This window comes from Pseudopodoces humilis, chromosome 2 (assembly GCF_049639895.1).
Source record: "Pseudopodoces humilis isolate 2021_Gansu_Grassland_sample_001 chromosome 2, ASM4963989v1, whole genome shotgun sequence".
In the NCBI taxonomy this organism is placed as follows: domain Eukaryota; kingdom Metazoa; phylum Chordata; class Aves; order Passeriformes; family Paridae; genus Pseudopodoces; species Pseudopodoces humilis.
Window position 1 is genome coordinate 88,052,317 of NC_142201.1, and position 20,002 is coordinate 88,072,318.

Here is a 20,002-nt window from a genome sequence, read left to right on the forward strand (position 1 = left end):
ATCTAGACAAAGTTTTCTTGGCCAAATTACAAACTTAAACCAGGAGATAAAGACTTGCTGAGCCCAAACCAAAGCCTCTCACCTTTTAAATAAGCCAGCATTGTGCTCACCAAGGCACACAGTGCAGGAAAATTCAGTTCCATCCAGCTCCTAAATCCTCCTGACTCTGCTAATGGGCAGGACCATCAACACTGAGCTAGCTTGGCATGACCCGTAGATTAATAAAGCTGCATCTGACACCAACCCACAGCTCTCCACTCCTGGTAAGGCTGGGATGAACTGAGGAACAGCTCCCTGCTGACATTTACCAGGTGCATATGCAGATATGGAAGGCTGATTTCCCCTTCCCTGTACAGCTTTGCCTCTCCCAGATCAGGTTAACCCAACTAACCTGAAGATTTTGGTTGTGGATCTTCAGCTTTCACTGGATGTGCTGAAGGTTACTTAATCAAATTTAGAGTTTACAGAAATACACCTATATATTCACAGGAGCAAATGTCTCTCTATGAACAAACATTGTGTGTCCCTCCAGCATGCCCTGTAGGAATACCAGTAGGGAAATGATCCAGTCTCCTGGATGTTCTGTGCACACCCAGGATGATCCCACGAGGTAGAGGTTCCCATATTCCTAACTCTGACCTGCACCATCAACCATTGAATTTCCAAAGGTTGCCTGCCCCTGAAGTCTGACTCAGGCATCTCCTGTGGAGGGAAGAAGCAGGATCTATTGTAATAAGGCTGGAACTGAAGTCATGCCATCTCCAGGAGCAGGGAGTGACAAGAACAGGCTGAAATTTTTCATGGTCTCAAGCCAGCCTTGAACACTGACTTACTCTTAGATCTTATTATTTAAGCAACTTTTTTTTCCACCCTCCCCAAATTATCCATAAAAGCAAGTGGCTCCATTTTCAAGCACCCAGCACAGAATCTGGCACCCATTTTTTTGGGCATGCATTTGCATATACTGTGGTCTACAGCAATAGTTGGGTGCTCAGCATCTTTCAAAATCAGATACATGATAAGTGAAGAATAAGGCCCTGATGTAGAGACCTAGGAATTCTAGAGACCTAGGAAGTCTAGAAATTCTGGCTGCATGTTTCCACATCTGTCAATTTTGCTGGGTCAAGAAAGGAGATAATATTGGGCAGCTTATGTTATATGGAATGTTTTGAGGACAGGTGAGTTTTTGTCAGCAGCTTTAAAGGATGGATGTTTGTTTTTGAGCAGTGGCTTAAGCCTCAGGGATGAAGGATCAGAGCATCTGGTTCTAACTGCTGTTGGTCCAGCTTAGGTTCCCTGTGTTCATCTCCTTCAGTTTCCTCTTCATAAACCTGGGATGCTACTTGTGTTTTCTGCAGGATGCATGTGCAGAGTTTATTTTCATATCTAGAGCATTATGAGACTTCCCAGGAAGGATCTCTAGGGGCAAAAAATAGAGTAGCATAAAAAAACCCAAACAACAACAACAACAAAACAAAACAAAAACCCCTGCTGCTTTTCTTTTTCCCGAGACCATTCCACTGTCCTCACAGCTCATACTGTATGCTCCTGAGGGTGTGTATCTGGAGATAAAAAACATCCTCATATGGTTAAAAATCTCACAGGGCCCACTTAAGCTGCTAGTGTAGACAAGGCTGAACTGCCCTTAGGGTGGTTTGGGTCACCACACAATTCATGCCTTTGATTACCAAGCACTCAGCTCAGGTTCTTCAGCAGCTTCTCTGGGTAAGAGGGGCTCCTTCTGCACCAAGGCTGAGGATGGCAAGTGTGGCACGCATCCATCTACCAGAGCCAGTTTGCACCTGGCCAGCCCAGGTGAGAAGAGCAGTGGTCCAGCAAATATCCCAGTTCTCAACAAGGTTCTCCTACCCAAGACAGAGAGATGAAAGCCAGACCTCAGTCCTGAGCTCACACTTCTCTCTATGAGCTTCAAAAAGAAAGGGGGTGAGTCAGCACCCTGTGGCTGTGCAGTGGCTGGAAACTGTCCCAAGCTGACAAATAAGTTTATGGCCATTTCAGAGGAATCTCACCCACCACCACATCCATGGCATTTCTGACTAGCACCACTGAAATAGGTTCAAATAGTGTAATGAGACAGACACTGCTGGTAACACGCCTGTTTTCTCTCATCTGTTGCCTCAGCAAGCCCATTCTGGTTGAAGTTAGTGTATTTATTAAAAGATAAACCAAATTCTAATCACTTTTCTGCTGTGTAAAAAAAAGATTCTATGCTCTAGCCCATTTAATTGAAGCAAATATTACCCATACTTTTCTGAATGGGCTACTGAATTACTTATCTTTTATGGAAAAGAATATTATTTCTTTGACATCCTGTTTCCAGTTGCTTACAATTAGAATTTGCAATTTACAACTGCAAAACTGAATTGGTAAGGCATTTTAAAAATTACTTCAAATATTCTTTAATAGCTTTAATGAATTTTCAGATAAACCGCAGAAAGTTGTTACCTTAAAATATAAAAAGTCAATTGAGTCTCTAAAATTACTTCTAACAAAGAGCAAATTTGTTTGCTTTGGTTTGGTTTGAATGCTCCTACGAGCTCAGCTTTAGGCTTGCACTCAGCTAGGCCTGCTTGCTTTAGTCAGGGTCCTAAATGATGGTCTGTTGCTGCACAGTGAATTCCCAGGTTCTCACCAGAGTTCTAATTAATTCACGTAATTTTGGGGTGTCCTTTTCTTTTGCCCATGTCTCAGAGCAGGTTAGCAGTCCCTAGGTCTGCCAGGCAGGAGAGCATCTACTTGTGCTCCAAGAACTTGGCTTTCCAGACAAAACTAAGGTGTTTCAGATTTATTTGAGCTAAATAGATTAACTGCTCTTGCTTCCCTCAGGCACATAGTACAGGAGCAGCAGCCTACCTTCAAGGGAGTAAAAATGCTGTTTTCAAATAAGATCCTCATTGCTTTCTTCAAGATGCTCTATCAAACCAGGAACAGAAACATAAACAGAAGGCATGTGATGTTAGTAAGCAGTGGTTGAAGTTTTAACAAATTAATGCAGGGGAAAAAAAAAAAAAAGCAGATGTTGCAAACGCAGCTGGGGAGAAGCCAATTTTGTATGTCCAAAGGAGAGTTGGAAGCAACAATCTTTACATATGAATCCCCAAATCTTCGTCTCAGGAGCCCTGAAGGAAGCATGGCAGAGGGGAAGCAAGCTGTTCAAACTCTGTGCTTGAAAGTAGAGACCAAAGTCTTTCGAGTCTGCTCCCGAGATTCAGTCATGCCCGTCAGCAGCACGGGGTCCGTCCTGTGCTCTGCCTGGTAGAAGGGACAATTCCTCAGGTGCTCCGACATGCTCGGGACGTCACTGCGCTGCCAGTTGTGAACTCTGGAGAACAGGCTGCTGAACTGCCAGATCTAACGCAAGAGAGGGGACAGGAATTGGGGAGAGAAAACAAGGATTTTAAATACCTGGCTAAGCTTATAATGGGTGTGCATTACTTACTTTACTCATTACTATGGACTCTCTAACGAACGTCTGATTGTGCATGGCTGGCATAGCAAGTGAAGATGGGGTCTGTATTGTTATGTACCTCATACTTGCTGTTTTTGCTGCTTTAGTTATCACCTGCCATTTTTAATGGGGATGATAATCAGGAATTCTTAGTTGTCAGTGCCTAGAAATGGTGCATATGCAAAAGACGAGCTTGGGTGGGGACTTGCAGCTGGTCAGAAAATGTCTAGTTACACCTTCATCCTTTTGCTAGATGTACTGCACTCTACAGCCCTGGTCCCTGACAACAAACCCCTGTGCAAATTCACAACCTCATCAACCTTTCCCACATCTGCAGGTTTATATGCAGCTTTTCTTGTTATTCCTATGTTTTATTTGAAGAGAACTCATGACTCTTTTTCCCAGTGTCTCAGTCACTTGCCTTTTTGCGAGCTCTCCAAGAAGTACCACCATGGGAATATCTTTTTTTCTCCCAGACCAGCAGGACCATTCCCCTCTCTTGAAGAAGAGTGGCACAGATGTCCCTCATGAGCACTGACACTTGCGATAGCTGAGATAAACTGAAGCTGTCCAGGAATCCTGCAATGTACTTGAGCACTTCCACTGGGAGGCTGCTCAGCAAGTCCTTGTTTCTCCCTCGACTATCCACTGTGAAATTGCACTTGCCCGGTTCAGCAAGTATGGTGTCCACCTCTGGCTTAATAGCAAATGTCTTGAGAGGCTTGCTGTAAATAACCTTGGCCTTAAGTCCCACAGGGCGGAAGTGATTTTGGACAAAAGGACATCCCAAGTAGGCCAGTGGGCAGCGGTGCTGGAACCACCCATCCAGGCATGATTGGATATCAGCGTGCACATTCTTGAAGTGGGATGGGAACTCATCCCTCCTAAAGAAATGACTGCAAGTGAATGTGAAAGCTGAACTGCTTTTGTTGTGTCTTCTGGTTACACATTCAGTGTAGAGCTCCATGTGCAGTTCTGGTGGGCTGTTTTCATCCAGAATATCTGCTAGAACTGCACCAGAGGAGAAGGGCTCCAAAGGAAAGCTGTATGTCTGTGTTGCAAAATCCACAAAGAGTCCATCGATACCTCTTGCTTCAGAGATCTCATGGCCTTTCAGCTCTTTTTCCAGAGCACACAGCAGCGTGGCTTCAACTATGTTTGTCTTAGGTAGTTCTTCTACGTTTATTCCCAGTTCTGAGGTATCCACTGACTTGTCTGAAGTTGGCATCTTGTGGCCCAGTGCATCTCCCAGTCGTGCTCTTTTGCCACAGTAACTAACTGGCACTTTGAAGGTGTAGACAGTCTTCACCTCCTGGGCTTCCAAGTTCCCATAGACAAAGTCTTTTTCTCTCGGAGTGCAAGCAGCCATCTGGCCAAAGCGGATGAGCATTCCCCCGTGATGCACCAGATACATGTTGTAATCAGCTACACCGACTTCCTTCTTCAGCCTTTCCAGGACCCCTTCTTGCCAGGGAGCCAGTCCATTCAGTTCTCTACTTGGTGTTACTTGTTCAGACTTTTGGCCCTTTCCTTCTTCTGCACCATCAGATCCTTCCTTTGCCTTTTCTGTGGAGCTGGCAGCATGAGAGGCTGATGCTGTTTTCTTGGAAGCCTCCTCTGTCTTTTGTCCTGTGCTGGTTGCTGAGCCAGTTACCTGGCAAGCCAGAAGCTCTTTGCTGAAAATGTTCTCCCAGGTTTTGTAACTCCCCAGGTCCATTCCCTCTTTGTCCTTTGCCAAATCTTCCCGCTCATGTTGACTGAGCTCAGACTGGTTATTGCCCTCTTGGGAACCACAGGCAGCTCCTCCCACAGCACCTGCTTCCCCACCCATGGCTTGATCCAATAGTTCCTCCAGTTCATCCTTTTTCCTCCACTCTGGAAATAATTCAGCTATTTTCAAAGTCCTGAAAAGTATCTTCTGGTCTCTGAGTGCCAAAGCTGTGTCCAGACATTCTTCGTTCAAGGCCTCTTTCATAATATTCTTGTGCAGGGTTGTGTCTGAATCCACGTTTGGCCAGCGGTTCCACTCCATCGAGCAGCAGACAACACTGGCTGGACAGACCTGGAGGTGCTTCCCCAGCTTAAAGCGGGCCATGGAGAAAGGACAACCATAGGCTGAGTTGAGGCAGGACACCTGCTCCAAGGGGCAGAGTAATTTGTGCTCCTCCTCCTTGCACATGTGGAAGGTGGCCCCACAGTGGAGGCGGCAGCTGATCACCATGCAGGACACGGAGACCTCAATGGGTGCGCGGCAGTGCCGGCTGAAACATCGCTCACAGTGCCTGTGTTGCCCAGGGGGAGCTTTCTGGGCCCGGTGCTGTGTGTGGCAAAGACAAGAAGACAAGAATTATTGTCTGAAGGAATGAGGATGGCCACAGACCCTCCTCCATGCCCATACTTGGTTTCCACACATGAGGTGCTCACATGCACTTCTAGTGGGAACAGGGCTGTGAGGAAGTGACTGCCAGTTCCATACAGTCACATATCACCTCTGATATATCCCCACGTTACAGTGTGGCCAGGTAGCAGGACAGATACAGATAAGGTCTTCACTCCTTAGCTCAGGCAGACAGGGTATGAGCTGTTTTCTGTCCCAATATTTCATCAGGGTGCTGAAATCAAGACTGCTAGGGGCACAGTGGAGCATCCCACTTCCTCAACACTGAGTAGAAAAAATTACATTCCTTTTTCCTCTCTAAATTTGGCCTAGGCCTCTTCTCATCTCCCCACAAAGACATGAATGTTGCACAAATGAACCTCCCTTTGCTCTACACCAGCAAGGTCGAGAGCGAGGATTATCTTCAGGATCCCAGTTCCCAGTGTGAAAAACTGCCTGGGTAAGAGCTAATTTCCTTGGCCTTCTTTACTCTGCTTTCCTGATCTACCCTTAGACTCCAATTATTTGCTTACAGAACCAGAGGCTGCTCAGTCACAACTTGGAGCTACTTCCCGGGATACCTTCAGCTGGTGTCAGTAACTTGGCCCATAGAGGACCTGCTGCAAGGAGAAACCTCCCAACTTTTGACTTCCTGCTCCTTACTATAGCAGCTGGTTCTGGAATCACTGTGAATCTTTGTGGAAAGAAAAAAGCTAACAATAAGGAGGAACTTGAGCTTTGTTTTCAAACAGGACCCAGGGTACTTTTCTTCTTTATGTGAAAATACGAAAAAATTTTGACAAATCTTCCCCCGCCACATTCCATGCAGTAGGAACCACCATAGGCCCAATAGACTCTCACTTGGCTCTGAGAAAAGACAGACATTGGTAGCAAAATAATTTAGACTTTGTTTTATTTTTCCTAGGGTTAAAGAAAACACAGTAGTGTTTGCCTAGACGTGTTTTCTTTTGCAAACCCAGGGTTAAGTGACCTAGACTTGAGGAGAGGTGTGCTGCAGAGGAAGTGGGCTCAGGCTCCAGGGGAAGAGAATCTATGTGAAGAGCTTCCTCTCTCTTTCCTGAAGGTGTTCCCTTAACTTTGTGTCTTTCACACCTTTACACCCTGGCAGTGGAAGTCATGAACAGCACTGGAGAAGGAAAGGTGTCTGGGAAAGGCAATGCTTGTGGGTCCCTGTACTAAATACCAGCACTTACATGTGAAAATTTGATGTGCATTAATTGCTCAACACAACTTTGTTCCATCTTTTGCAGTCTCTGATGCCGATCAATACCTGCTTACACCTCCTAATGAATCAATCCTATTCCCTCTCGGCCCTGCAGAGTAAAGGAACACACCCTTGGTGGCCCCTTTACTCAGAGACAAACTTACACTCTCAGGTATAAGGCTCAGGTACCTTCACCTTTGCAGGGTAAGAGCTCAAGACAGCAATGTAGAAAATAAAACTTTGTGACTTCCCATTGTAACATCCCTGCCTTGCCTTGGGAAGCACTGGCTTCTGCACAGAGGTGACACCAGGGTGCTGGCCAGGGTGGCCTCAACGACACCAAGCCCTTAAATACATGTGGTTTGAGGTGGCACCTGCCCTGCTTTAGGCTCTTTAGTTACATCTACTTTTATGCAGCTCAGAGGAGCAGGAGATACAGATGGATTTATTTCACATTGGCGGCATCCTTGCTGCTCTCATTCTTGTAGCATTTTGCTGCAAATATAATCTCTAAAAATAGTCCCAACCATGACTTGCGTAAGGTCAGACAAAGGCTGGGTACATTACACTGCAATAAAAACACGACTGTGTGAACAATACTTTCCACTGAAAAAGTAACTCTTGGGGAGAAATAGTTGATTAAAAAAGCCCCTACATTAGAGGCATAGGCCTTATTGTTCTCCAAAACACAGAAAGGACTGATGGCAAAGATTCTGGATAGAAGCCTGCTTTTACATTGTTGTATGCTGAAATAAACCCCATCCAAATCATGTGTAGAGAAAAAAAATACATGCTTTGTTTATGAAAAGTGACCATCTCACAGCATTCAGATGCAGAATCAGTCTTCCTCATTATTCAAGCATTTTTTAGTATAGTTTACCTCATCTCTAACTTGTAAATGCTGTTCTTTTCAGACAAAAGATATCTATTCCTCTCTTCTCATTGTCAAATCTGTGAACATAGAGGACAGGAAGAAGGGACAGAGAGTTTCTTTCTGATATTTATTAGGGTTTGAATGCTTCCTCTATTCTGACATGCCAGTAATCAGGAGCTCTGTATTTTAATTGTTAATTTAGTTGGCCCTGTGGTTTATTTGATGGTATTATTGCAAGCACACAAACTAAAACCTCAAAACACTCAGCAGAAAGTTTACAGATTTTGCCTCAGTAGGTTTGATACATAGCATCCAGAGGCAGGTGACACACAGATAAGTCAGGAGGCAAAATATTTCTCTAAACTCTACGCTTCTTGATTCCCTACAACTTGCAAAGTGTCTCAAGGTCTGGGTTAGGAAACAAACAAAAAAACAAACCAGAAATGATTACTTCATTCATGTTCAAGCTACTGTGTGAAGAAAGAATGCACATTGCAGTCCACAGTCTGTCCACTTTGGTAAATCTTTATTTTTAGACCATTATGACAGCAAATCAAGTAAGGTTTAAAAATATACAGCTGCTATTTTAACTGCAGCTACGTCTGTGTCTGGAGGGGACCTGTTCAGTGATAATAACTTGCAGTTTATAAACCAATTAAAATTTATTTTCAGGAGGTATATATTTAATTAATTTGCAGACAATGAGGCAAAATGATACAAGTGTTTTCTCATTTGGCAGGTGACTGACCACATGACATACTAAGGTCTTACATTGTACCTGAGCTCTTTGCCCAGAATCAAGGGATACCTCCCAGTTTGAAGAAATATTAAAAAGGGCCACCAGAAACCCAGATAATGACCCTAAAGGGTGCCTCTGAGATGAGATTGCAAATGAACATAACACAATCTTTCTAAATTTTAGAACATGGTAACAAGCTCCTAAAAAAATCTCATTAAAGTTCACATCCAAATGCTGGAGCCAAGAATGCTGAAGTTATATATAATGTTACAACAGAAGGAATGTGAATACTTTTGGTGAAGTATAGGGCAGATAGGCAATGTTCTCTACTTCTTTTAATGCTTGTTACCTAGTATATAATGTTTGTCTCATCTTTATCATACCGAAATCTTGAGGGGAATACAGTTATTAATTTTCTTACAATATAAGAATTTTCATGTCAGTATATTTACCATCTTAGATCTGACTTTGCTCACAATAATTAATTAATCTTTGCAGTAGTAGAGGAGCACTTGAGGTTGAAAAATTATATTTCTTCTGTTTGGCAGATATAGAATTAAAGTTTAAAAAGATGAAAATTTATAGAATTAAATATTGTATTTTATATAAATATGTAAATGCCAAGCAAAAATACCAAGCATAGAGATGCCAAGGCTCTTACATTTCACTTGTAGTTGCAGGTCTCCTGCACAAAAACTTTGGCAGAGCCAGCTGTAGAATCACATTTTCTAGGACACCAAGTAAGTCTTTGTAAATGAATGATTTTCTTTTCCTTTCATGCACTGAATTTCCTCAATCACTACTTGCTTACCAACCTTGTCAAGAAATCGGGCTTGGGTCTCCTTTTGCTAAATAGATATTTTTATTTCTTAGAGATGAGGACAAAACCACTATGGCATTGGAAACCATACTGTACTGCATTTGTATGTGAACTCCAGGAGCCCAAGTTTTCTTTAGTCCTCTCCTTAGACACAAAATAAAAAGCAAATCCAAGAATGCCACCACCTGGAATCATGGGGACATCTAAATAAGTTGAACTCCACACCTCAAGACACACAGCAGGGACAGCTACAGCTTGAGTGACCCCCTTGGCACTCAGCACAGTGGGTCACTGCCCTTCATGGCACTCCTGCTCTGCAGTTGCCATTTGGACTGACCTTGTACATACAAATTGCCAGCCAAGCTTTAAATGAAGCAGGCAGTGAGTACGGTATGACTCAGGGCAGGTGGAAAGGAAGAATTAAAGGTACAGATGAAACTTTCATCAATAACACTAATAGTGAGCGTAAGCAAGACCTACTTTTGAGGTGACCTTGAACAAGTTCACATGGATTTTACAGGGGCATTTTGATTCCAGGGCAATCCTGGTGAACTTCAAATCTTAGTATAAGACATTTGGAGGAGTAAGATTTTCTGTGAAACAAGAATAAGCCCAACAATGGAAGGATGAAACAGTGACAATTAGGGAGCTACTGCCTGTATTTCCTACCTGGAGATCATCTGGATGAGGCTGTGGTGTTTCATGGCAATAACCACTATTTCAGAGTTACTGAACAGGCTGGAATTGCTTTATACTGAAAAAAATAAATCCACAGTATAGTGCATCAGTTGGGCAAGGACTTCAGTCCATGCTCCTTGCCTTTCTTCTGGAGCATGCCAGTTGCTCAGGTTCTCAGAACAGCACATCAGCTTCTCCTCAGCTCCCTACATCTAACATGCAGGCCCATGGAGACCAAGAGAAGCTGCTGCACCATCAGGCCTCCCTCTTGCCTGGAAAACCTATGCTGTACGCAGGCAGTAAAGTGGCACCAATATTTGCTCATGCAATTTCTGTCTGGTGAAATGCACTAAAGCTGTTACAGGAGGAGCAGGGAGACTCCAGAGTAGCGAGGCACAGGTAACACAGAGCACTGCTGGTGGGAAACCCACACTACACTCCCCACTAAAAGACCTGGATAAGCAATGTTTCTTGCTCCTCCCTACCTGGCGCAACGTAGCCATGGCTCATCTGAGAGAAACCCACACAAAAAATGCTGAAATGGTCCCCTGGGCTGGTGGCATTGTGCAGGATAGCTCAGCACCAACATCTTGTGCTGGGCATGTTGGGGAGTCCTAAGGGAAACAGGCAGATCAGCAGGCTGTGACATGGAGCTGCTCTGCTGCTCCCTGGATATATCAGGGGTCCCTGTGCTGTCCTTGGTAGATACAGTCAAGCAAACTTTCACTTTGCATTAGTAACTAGGAAATGGGTTTGGCCTTGGTTTGAGTTCAACAAGTGCTTTAAAATAATAGGTCCATTTTCGTTGCAGTTTGAGGAAAAAAAAAGTGTGGGGGGGGTGGGGGAGGTTATGGTCCAAACCATGTTTTTTTCTCTTTGGGTTCAGATTCTATTTTATTCTCTGGTAACAATCTCATTAACATACTTTTCTGAAAGGTGGCCAGTGTAAAGAATCTCAGAGCTATTGGTTAAGATCTAAGTCATAAAATAAAAATAAAAGAGATATAATGAATACAAATTGCTAAGCAGTCACAGGACTAAATGGTACAGTAGTACCTTTAACTCTTGTAATTCTTCATCATTCATTCAGTCTAGATTGCCAACATGAAGTTTGCAGTCTCAACCTACAAAACTAATTTAATTTTATGTATAAGCACTTTCACCATGAGATTGCTCTTGCCTCTCCTCTGACCCTTACCATACCTCCTTGTCTTCTCTGAGTTTCCTGAAAATAACAGAAATTGAATTTTTGATTTATCATCTGATCTCCTGCTGAAGCTCCCATCTTACAATCTGCATCATAGTTTTTTAAAATCCTGCATACAGTGCTGAAAACTACAGCTAATTCACTGAATATATTATGGAGGGTTTTTTTTTTTTAGAGTAGTATGTCACAGAAGTGCTCCCAGTTACCAGCTGCCTCTGTTTTAGAGTGTCATTTAAGACATCTCATGATTATTCTATTTCATCTTAATTACTAAGGCTGTTTTGAAGATGTCTTGATTTTCATAGCTTGCTACAGTAACCATTACATTGCATTAAGGTTTGTCCAAAAAAGACTCCAACTCTATTTACAAAGCCTTACCTTGATCATAGAGTCCCCGTGCATGTACCAAACACTTCTCTCCTGGTTGTGCTCAGCTGGACTGAAGTGAGGTGAGTGAGGGAGAACTGCAAGCAAAAGAAGAGAACAGAAAGACACGGAGCAAGCCCAGGCAGAAACATCAAGTAGTTTTGGGATGTTAAAAATAAAACCTGTGCATGTGACCATGTAGCTCAGCTTACAGAGCTGTCTCTTTCACTGTATTTGTTAACTCTGTCACTCCTGGAGTGATACTTCACAGACAAGTGGAGAGGCAGAACCAACAGTATTTTGTACCCCCTGCATGAGAGAAAAAGATCAAACCCCTTTCCCAGCCCTCCCTGCTGCTCTATGATGGAGGTTTGCCCTTTACAGCTTAATTCCCCTTGGTGCCCACACCAGTTTGTGGTTTCTGCAGTTGGAATTGTCACCCAGTTCCCACTGTCACTGGATGCAGCACCTGGCACAGACAGCAGTGGTGGTTTTCTGATCTGTCCAGGCGGGGTGGCCATAAGGAAAGGAGAGTGGGAATGGTCCAGGCTTGAGCAGCTGGGCAAAGGTACCTGCCCTCCTCCTGGGGACCCCCAGGAGACTCCCAAGCTTCAATCCCTCCACTCCACAGTGAAAAGGTCCCTCCAGACACCAAGAGTAAGCCTGAGGGTACAGCTCTCAGCATCACCCTTCTTCAGCCAAATCCGGGAAAGCAAAGGAGCAAAGGGGAGCAGTCATATTGTACTGCAGCCATGGGTCCATTAAAGCATTTCACGGTGACTCCCATGGTTAGCACTTCATATTGATGGTGATTATGGACCGGTTGTCCATGCCAGGGAGCTTCAGGGGTGCAGATGGGGCAGGTGCTGCTTCTCCCTGGTGGGTGCTCACCCCATCTGGCTACAAACATCCCTTGTGACCCTGCTGCCGTTTGCTGCTACCTCTCACTGCCTCAGAAACACAGAACAACCCTTTCGGTTGTGGTGCCTTTGAGATCCTAAATCATAATGAACTTGTTACTTTGTCTTATCTTTCCCTGTCTGCGAGTCCCCAGTGACTCTCACGGCTTGAAACAGCACAGGCAACTGTTTTCATTTTTAGGGCTGAACAAAATGTCAGTGGGTGACAACCAAGGCTTGCTGGTGCCAATCGCAATTTAGTAGAGCTAAATATGGTCAGCAGTCTGGCTCCATGGCCTTTTTTAGAAAGGGCTGTATTATCGTGATACCATTTTCTGGCATCCCATTGCACTGGGGAAAACAAGAGCCGGGGGTATTATGCCTAAACTGGAATTTAACCCTATCACAGCATGATGGGTGATCTGTTTATTCTGTCTACTTCCACTCTTCTTCCCCCAGCTCAGGGTCATTCATAAGCCTTCAATGTTGTTGTCATCTTTTCAGGCTGTGTTTAAAAACATGCTGAGGGTGTGCCTTGTGTTTGCATGAAGAAAAATTCTTCTCAAAATCATGTATTGGTTTAAGAGTAAATTCCCTCCAGCTGAATTAACTCAGATTACAAAAACACTGAGGGCATCAGAAGTTGTTGTCAGAAATGAAGCTACCTTCTGTCTTAATTTTACCAGCACCTGATGTCAGCCTGGTCTCAGATATCTCTGCTTTCAGACATTTGGAAGTCTGGTGGTGCTTTTTGCTGTTTCCATGCCTTGCTCCATGACCACACAGACCCAGACAGCCTGGACCTTCCCTCTCTCTCTCTGGTATGCTGTTTAACAGCCTCACCCCACATAAGGCCCCAAGTTTTGCAAATCCTTGCCTGCAGGTGATGACTGTGATCCAAAAAGGTGTCATCTGTGGTGGCTGTTAAGGGCAGGTTATCACAAGAGATGCAGAATGAACAGAGTTCACCATGCCTGAAAATAGGTACTTGGTGGGGAGAAGGGAGCAGAAGAGCACAAAGACAGGAAACAGGAACTCATCCTTGGACCTGCATTGCATTCTCTCAGCTCCACCTAAAACCAGACTTTTATCAAAACCAGGAGAACCTGAAGATCTCTGCTACCACCCATAACTGTGTTAATTTGATTCAAGGTATACCAGGAGTGCCAACCAATACTGTAACCAGACCTCCTGCTGCATTACAGATGTGCTCAGGTAGGGTGCAAGAAACGTGAAATCCCTGAAAGAAAAGCGGAACTGGTTTGTTGTTGTGTGGTTTTTTGTTTGGTTTTCTGGTTTGTGTTGTTTTTTGGTGCAAATGCTTTGGGAGAAAGCTGTTGCCTGACTGCTTTCATCTATCTTGTCTCAATTCAATGGGTAGAAATTCTGTGCTTCTATATGAAGCCCTATGAAATATGCCAATATAATATATGTACACAAATATATTTATCTATTGATGTGGCAAAATTGTCTGAGGTCTGATAGACCAAGAGAGGTGAGGCTGCTGCAGCCCCATGCCCATGTCTAAGTAATAGCCAGACAGAGTTTGTATTCCCAATAGGCACATGCACAAATTCACATATGCACCACTTAAGCAAATACACATGGACACAGATTACACATGCATCCACACAGAGCACTCCCACACAGCCTCATCCCACGCCCTGCTCCAGCTGAGCAGGATGGAGGTGCACTAGTGAGCATCTGTGTATATCTGTATTTATAGAAGTATTTACACACAAGTACAGTGTGTCTCCTTCCAGCAGCTGGGCTTGGGCAGTGCCCAGTAGCTGCCCCTCAATCCCAACCTCTCCAGCCCCCCAGTAGCCAAGTCCCTGTGCTGCTCTGGCCACAAGTTCCTCACCCAGGGCAAAGTGCAAAAGTTCAATGAGAAGACCTGACAGGCTGCACTGATCAGGTGCAGGACTTGGACAAACCATCACAAACTATTTACAGGTGTCTGGCCCTTTTTATTCCTGTAGGCTATATCCGTTTATTTGATTTCATTGTTTAATCAGACGTAGATCAGCCCTGGTTCCAGTCCTAAACACTCCCTAATGAGTCCTGTGCAATCCCCAAATGTTCTTCCCCTGCATCCCATCCTGCGTCCCACACCCCTGAGCCCAGTTACACCCCCGATCCCAAAGGTGCTCTGGAGCTGAGGCTCCCCTGGGATGGGGCTGGACAGGGTGTTCCTTTCTCTGAGTCCTTAATGTGGGTTCCCACCTGCCATTGTGCCCCTGTGCCCCTGGAAATGGGCCTTTAGTGGGCTGATGGATCCTGGGATGGGCCTGGAAGCGGCCTGCCGGGTGCTGCTTGGGCTCCCTCTCCTGCTGGCATCACCCTGTGCTCCTCTGTGGGTGTGCAGGCCAGCTTGTGCCACACAATCTAATGTACGTGTCTGTCGCATCACACACCGTGGCTGACCAGCAGCTGTGCTGGCTTTTCGTGCTGATTCTCCGGCCCGCGGCCGCCGCTGTGTCCGTGGCTGCAGCGGCATCGCCCGTGGCACAGCGAAATGTCTCCTCTGCTTGCCGCACCCGCAGTGACGCGGTCTGCGGTGACACCGAGGCCACCACTACGGGACCTGCGTTAATTAAAGTGGAAATATCAGCTTCTGCGCTACCCTGGGCTGTAACAGCCCCGGGAGCATCCCTGCCCCTTTCAGCCCTTCCCTGCACGGAGCTCCCTGGCGGCGGCGCTGGCGGGCGGCGCGTTGGGGCCTAACACGGCGTGACATCGGCGCCTGCTGCGCCATCGCCCCCCCCGCCCCCGAGCCCCTGCACACGACCCCTCCGGGCGGCCGCCGCCGCCCCTTAGGCGGGATAGGGACGCGCGGCAGCTCCTCCCCGCTCCCCAAACCCTCCCGGGCGCGGCGCCGCCGCCCGTCGCACTACAACTCCCGGCGTGCCCCGTGGCGGGAGAAGCGCTCTCGCGCAGGGACGCACGCTGCCTGCCGGGAGTCGTAGTCTTTCCTTCGGGGCCGCGCCGTCCTGAGGGGGGCGCCGCCGCCGCCGGCCGGTCTCGCCGGAAGGGCTCTCCCTCCCAGAGGGCGCCGCGGCGCGCCGCGCGCGTGCGCAGTGCCGCCACCAGCCAGCGCCGGGCAGGCAGGGAGGGAAGGAGGGAGGCAGGGAGGGAGCGGCGCTCGCGCGCCTTGGGCCCGAGAGGAGACAGCGCGGGGCCGCGCCGGGCCGGCAGCAGGTACGGGGGCCTGGGGGGAGCTCCGTTACTTCGGCCCCGGCGGACCGAGCGTGACGGCAGCCGGGCGGTGCGCGCGGCCGCGTCCCCGCGGGAGGAGGGACCGGGCGGGGATCGGCTGCCGGCGGCTCGGGTTGTGTAGGGGCGGGGGGAGGGGAGGGCCGGGCCGGGGGTGCCGCGCGCGGCGGGAGCTCTCTCGTGAACCCCCGGTCCGCGTGCGCGCGCGCGCGCAAAAGGCACGCGGGGGCCGCGCGGGGGTCGGGGCGGGGCTGCCGCGGCGGGAGCGGCGCGCGCGTGGGCCGGGACCCGGACCCGGACCCGCACCCGGTCCCGCACGTCGCGGGGGAACTGGGGAGAGACGGGCCCATCCTGCCCTGCCCGGGGAGAGGCTCCTCGTGGCTGGAGGGACTCTCGGCTTGTGCCGGTGGCGGGGCCGCGCGCCGGCTTTGGAAGTCGCCGTGGTTGCTGCGCGGTGTTGGACAACTCCGTGCCGCGGAGACGGGCTGGCCCGGTGCTGCTGCTCCCGCGGCTGGACGGGGTGCGAACAGAGGCAGGGCGTCAGCTGGACGAGGGGACATCGTCATAAGCTGAGCCAGGGGAGGTGTAGCTTGGACATCAGGAGGAATTTCCTCACGAGAAGCGTGGTTAAGCATTGGAATGGGCTGCCCAAGGAGATGGTGGGGTCACCGCCCCTGGAGGTGTTTGGGGAAAGACTGGACGTGGCACTCAGTGCCCTGGCCTATTTGACACGGTGGTGTTGGGTCATAGTTGGACTCGGTGATCTGAGAGGTCTTTTCCAACCTAATTGATAACGCGGAGGGGAAGGGAAACTTTCTGCCGGATCTTCCAGACTTTAGCTTTTTTTAATTTTTTCCCTAGTGGTGTTAGTTGATCTTAAAAAAAGCTCTGACATCTCCCTGCAAATATCACCCCGTAGCGTTATTTCTTTGACTGCCTGTCTAGGATGAAAGGTTTGCTCTTGGTAGTAATTTCCAGTTGTCCTGTTCCAGAGACTTTATATACCACAGAAACTCGTCCCATTCATAGTTTCTAAATCTGTGTTGCCAGTAGCTCGGTCCATGTAACAATGATTTTAGACTTTGCCTCTTGAGGGCGTTTCATGAAAATGAAACTCCTGGCTGAAAAGATACGTCATGAGTTGTGAAAATACTGGGCTGCTGTTTCTGCAGAATTCCCAAATGGTGCTGAATGGTGGTGTTTAATGGTCCCTTTATCCTTTATTCAAGCTGCTGTTCCTCTGGATTTTTTTTGTCTGCTGGCGTATTTTCTGCTCTGACTGCTTGATGTTAATGAAAGACTTAACAAAGCTGGGATATGTCTATGAGCTCTCAGGAAATGGGATTGCAACTTTATCCTTAGAAGCTCTTTATTTTAAAGCAATTTTGTAAATACCTCTGGCAGTTAATAGTTGGAGTAGAATAGTTAATGAAGCACTGTGTAAATTAATAGGTTGTATCAAGCTCATCTTTTGTGTATTTGGCCTTGTTTTTATTGTAACTTCATTGTGTTCTCCTTTCAGTGTTACCACCTGCATTGATGTGTGAACTAGCTCATTCAAAATAAGTTTTGAAGTTTTTACTTGAGCTGTGGTTGCACCCTTTAATTACCCTTTAGACATACCCATAGGCACAGGGGAAGTGAATCTTAGCCTGAGGCAGGGTAATTTAGGATGACACACGAGGTAGAGGTTTTTCTCAGCATGGATTTTCTTGTCACAGTCTTTCAAACAGAATCAGTGATACTTCACTTCTGAGAGATGTGACTGTTTGGGGGCTTGGCATCCCCCCACAGCCCCCCAACTTCAAAAAAGAGTCTTTGTTACATCCCATCTCTCATTATGACACTGTACCAGGGTGTTCACCTCTTGCTGTCAGTGTGCCATGTGTTGATTTTTTCTGCTGTTATGTTCTCTGTGTTGATGACTTCAGAGCTGGCATGCTCATGTGGTCCTGTATATTCAGCTGAGTGCTGGCTCCTGGAGAAGTTCTAGTTTAGTCCATTTGGAACGGGAAAGGCAGCAACAGCCCATGGCAGCAGCACTGGCCCAAGTCACCATGAGAACTAAAAAGTCCTACAGTCAGTTGTAGCAGTTTCTGAAAGGTTCTTTATAGAAACTAAGTGTAAATGTTTATTCAAGCAGGTTATTTGATAGTCTTATTTCAGCTTTGCTGTTTCTATACAGTGCTCTTTTCTGTCTTTATTTTTTTATTCCTTCCCTTCTGTTGAATAAGCTAACGTTAATAGAATGGTACTTTTTTCTTTATGGTCCTGTTTCTGCAGACTTGCTGTAAAATTTTTGTTTGTCCCTCCACAGGGTTGGGAATTTTTTTCTTCTGAAGTGTTTTACAAGTTCTTGAAGGGGCTTAACTTCTATCTTTGAGAACTCAAAAGAAAAGTGTACCTTTAAAAGCAACTAAACAAGTTCTTAAGATGCAAAATGTAACTTTTATGGCAAGAGGTTAATGGATGTAAAACAGTGCCTCCCTGAAACACTGAAATAAAGTTTTTCCAAAATAGGGTATAGCAGATAAAAAAAAAAGAGTGATATGATTTAGGGCTACGGGCTTTAATATTAATTTGAAACATAAGAGACATAGAAGAGCAGCAGCAAATAGCAAAATTTATTGTGTTTGTTTAAATACTTCTGAAGGCCAAAGGGAATAGTAAGCATGCCTGGTAGGCTGTGGGCAAGTCAAGAAAAATAAGACATTAAAGGAATTGCACACTTGATGAAATATTCTGAGCGGCTGAAATATCTGCACAGGAGGTTGTGGAATGATGTAATGGACAAACAAGTTAGAAAGACCAGACCACCTCTTTCTCAGAGAAAAAGTGGAAGCTGAACTGATAGAAAAATTATTCCTCTTCATGCTAAGGGACTAAAGCATAATGTATATACTTGTTTAAATAACATAATAATACTAATAAAGAAATGCTGATGTAAATTGCACAGAATAGAGGCAGCATTATGATAGCAAGTCAGCTTTTTTTCTGCTCTGAAGAAAAAAACCTCTTATCTGTTACAGATTTTAAAGTCTGTTAAGCAAGTAAGTGGATTAAACTGCTCGATGTTATTTCCAAGAATGAATGTGGAGTTTTTGAGATACAAAATGCCAGCAGTAGAATGCAAGGCCTGCATTCTACTTTAAAATTATTGTGAACAAGGTAAAGAGACTCTGGAAAAACAGAAGAGATAGTTTTAAGTTAAACACTTTGAAAACCTCTACTGAATGTAAAATCTGTAGACCAGCAGGACTGGAAATTATATTGTGCCACCTCCTGAATGTCTTGAATTGCATTAAATGTTGTGCAGACTTAATAATTCATTTTGAGGATAAAAGGTAGAGGTAGTTTAAGACAAGTGACAGTAAATTTCCTCTCACCAGAACTGATTTATAAAGGATGTTAGTAGCAGGAAGGTATGAAAAAGTGTTCGAAAGTAATAGCAGACTGGACATCACAGGGTCGCTTCTACTGATGTTAGACAGGAATAAATGGAGTTCAGTGACAGAAGAAATTTGGTTTGGAATAATGTGAACTCTTTCTTGAAACATGATTATTGCTTAGTGTCATGAGGAGACAGATGCTAAAATACATTGGAACTGAAAGAAATACGTCTGTTCCTGGATGTGTGTGGAGAGTTACGGATTCTGAGCTTTCAGAGTGTGACATAAGACTTAAGATTTAACCAGTCGCTTGCTGCTGACAGTTTCCTTGTGATCCAGAGTATTTATTTTCTCTGTTTTTCTGGGTTTTTTTGGTAGTTCAGAGTGCTTGTCAGGCTTAGCAGGAGGATTCATATGTTCTGTGAGATGCCAACTGGTTTGACATGCACAGATCTTTATTTTATATAAAGTTCAGATTATATGTAAGTGATGTGCTGATTCTAAAACCATAAAATAAATACCCTGTGTCTAAACGTCCTGAACGTATCTCCAAACAAGCCTTTGTAAGCCTCCAAATTTAGTGCTAAGGTAACACTTGAAAACAAATTCTTGAAAATGTCATTTTGGCAAACAAACCACCTATTTGTGGATCACAAACTATAAGTAAAGTCTGATAATAGTGTTGTGATTAACACTAGATTGTTGTGGTTTTTGTCTGAAGTAGGGTGAGATTGCCTTTTAAA

The 20,002-nt window shown here is 45.6% G+C and overlaps 2 protein-coding genes across 2 annotated transcripts in view; one reads left to right on the forward strand and one right to left on the reverse strand.

Annotated features, from left to right (window-relative positions):
- Window positions 1-2,975: 2,975 nt before the first annotated feature.
- FBXO40 (F-box protein 40) lies at window positions 2,976-11,906 on the reverse strand. The gene is made up of 3 exons (XM_014253453.2): window positions 11,768-11,906; window positions 3,891-5,786; window positions 2,976-3,372 (listed from the first exon to the last, which is right to left on the reverse strand). The coding sequence occupies exons 1-3, from the start codon at window positions 11,789-11,791 to the stop codon at window positions 3,175-3,177; spliced, it is 2,118 nt and encodes a 705-aa protein (XP_014108928.2). The 5' UTR covers window positions 11,792-11,906; the 3' UTR covers window positions 2,976-3,174.
- A 3,846-nt stretch (window positions 11,907-15,752) lies between these two features.
- KPNA1 (karyopherin subunit alpha 1) overlaps window positions 15,753-20,002 on the forward strand; it is a 50,420-nt gene continuing 46,170 nt past the window's right edge. Inside the window, exon 1 of the mRNA XM_005523854.2 lies at window positions 15,753-15,855. The gene's annotated coding sequence lies outside the window, so the exon portion shown is untranslated. The remainder of the gene's footprint in view (window positions 15,856-20,002) is intronic.

What these genes read in the sequence shown, in the direction of transcription:
- FBXO40 (XM_014253453.2), bottom strand. Translation starts at nt 11,791, where the DNA reads ATGCACGGGGACTCTATGATCAAG. An exon ending in ACGGGGACTCTATGATCAAG is followed by an intron (nt 5,787 to 11,767) that starts GTAAGGCTTTGT and finishes TGCCACACACAG; the next exon opens with CACCGGGCCCAGAAAGCTCC. An exon ending in CTTGGAGAGCTCGCAAAAAG is followed by an intron (nt 3,373 to 3,890) that starts GCAAGTGACTGA and finishes CTCTTGCGTTAG; the next exon opens with ATCTGGCAGTTCAGCAGCCT.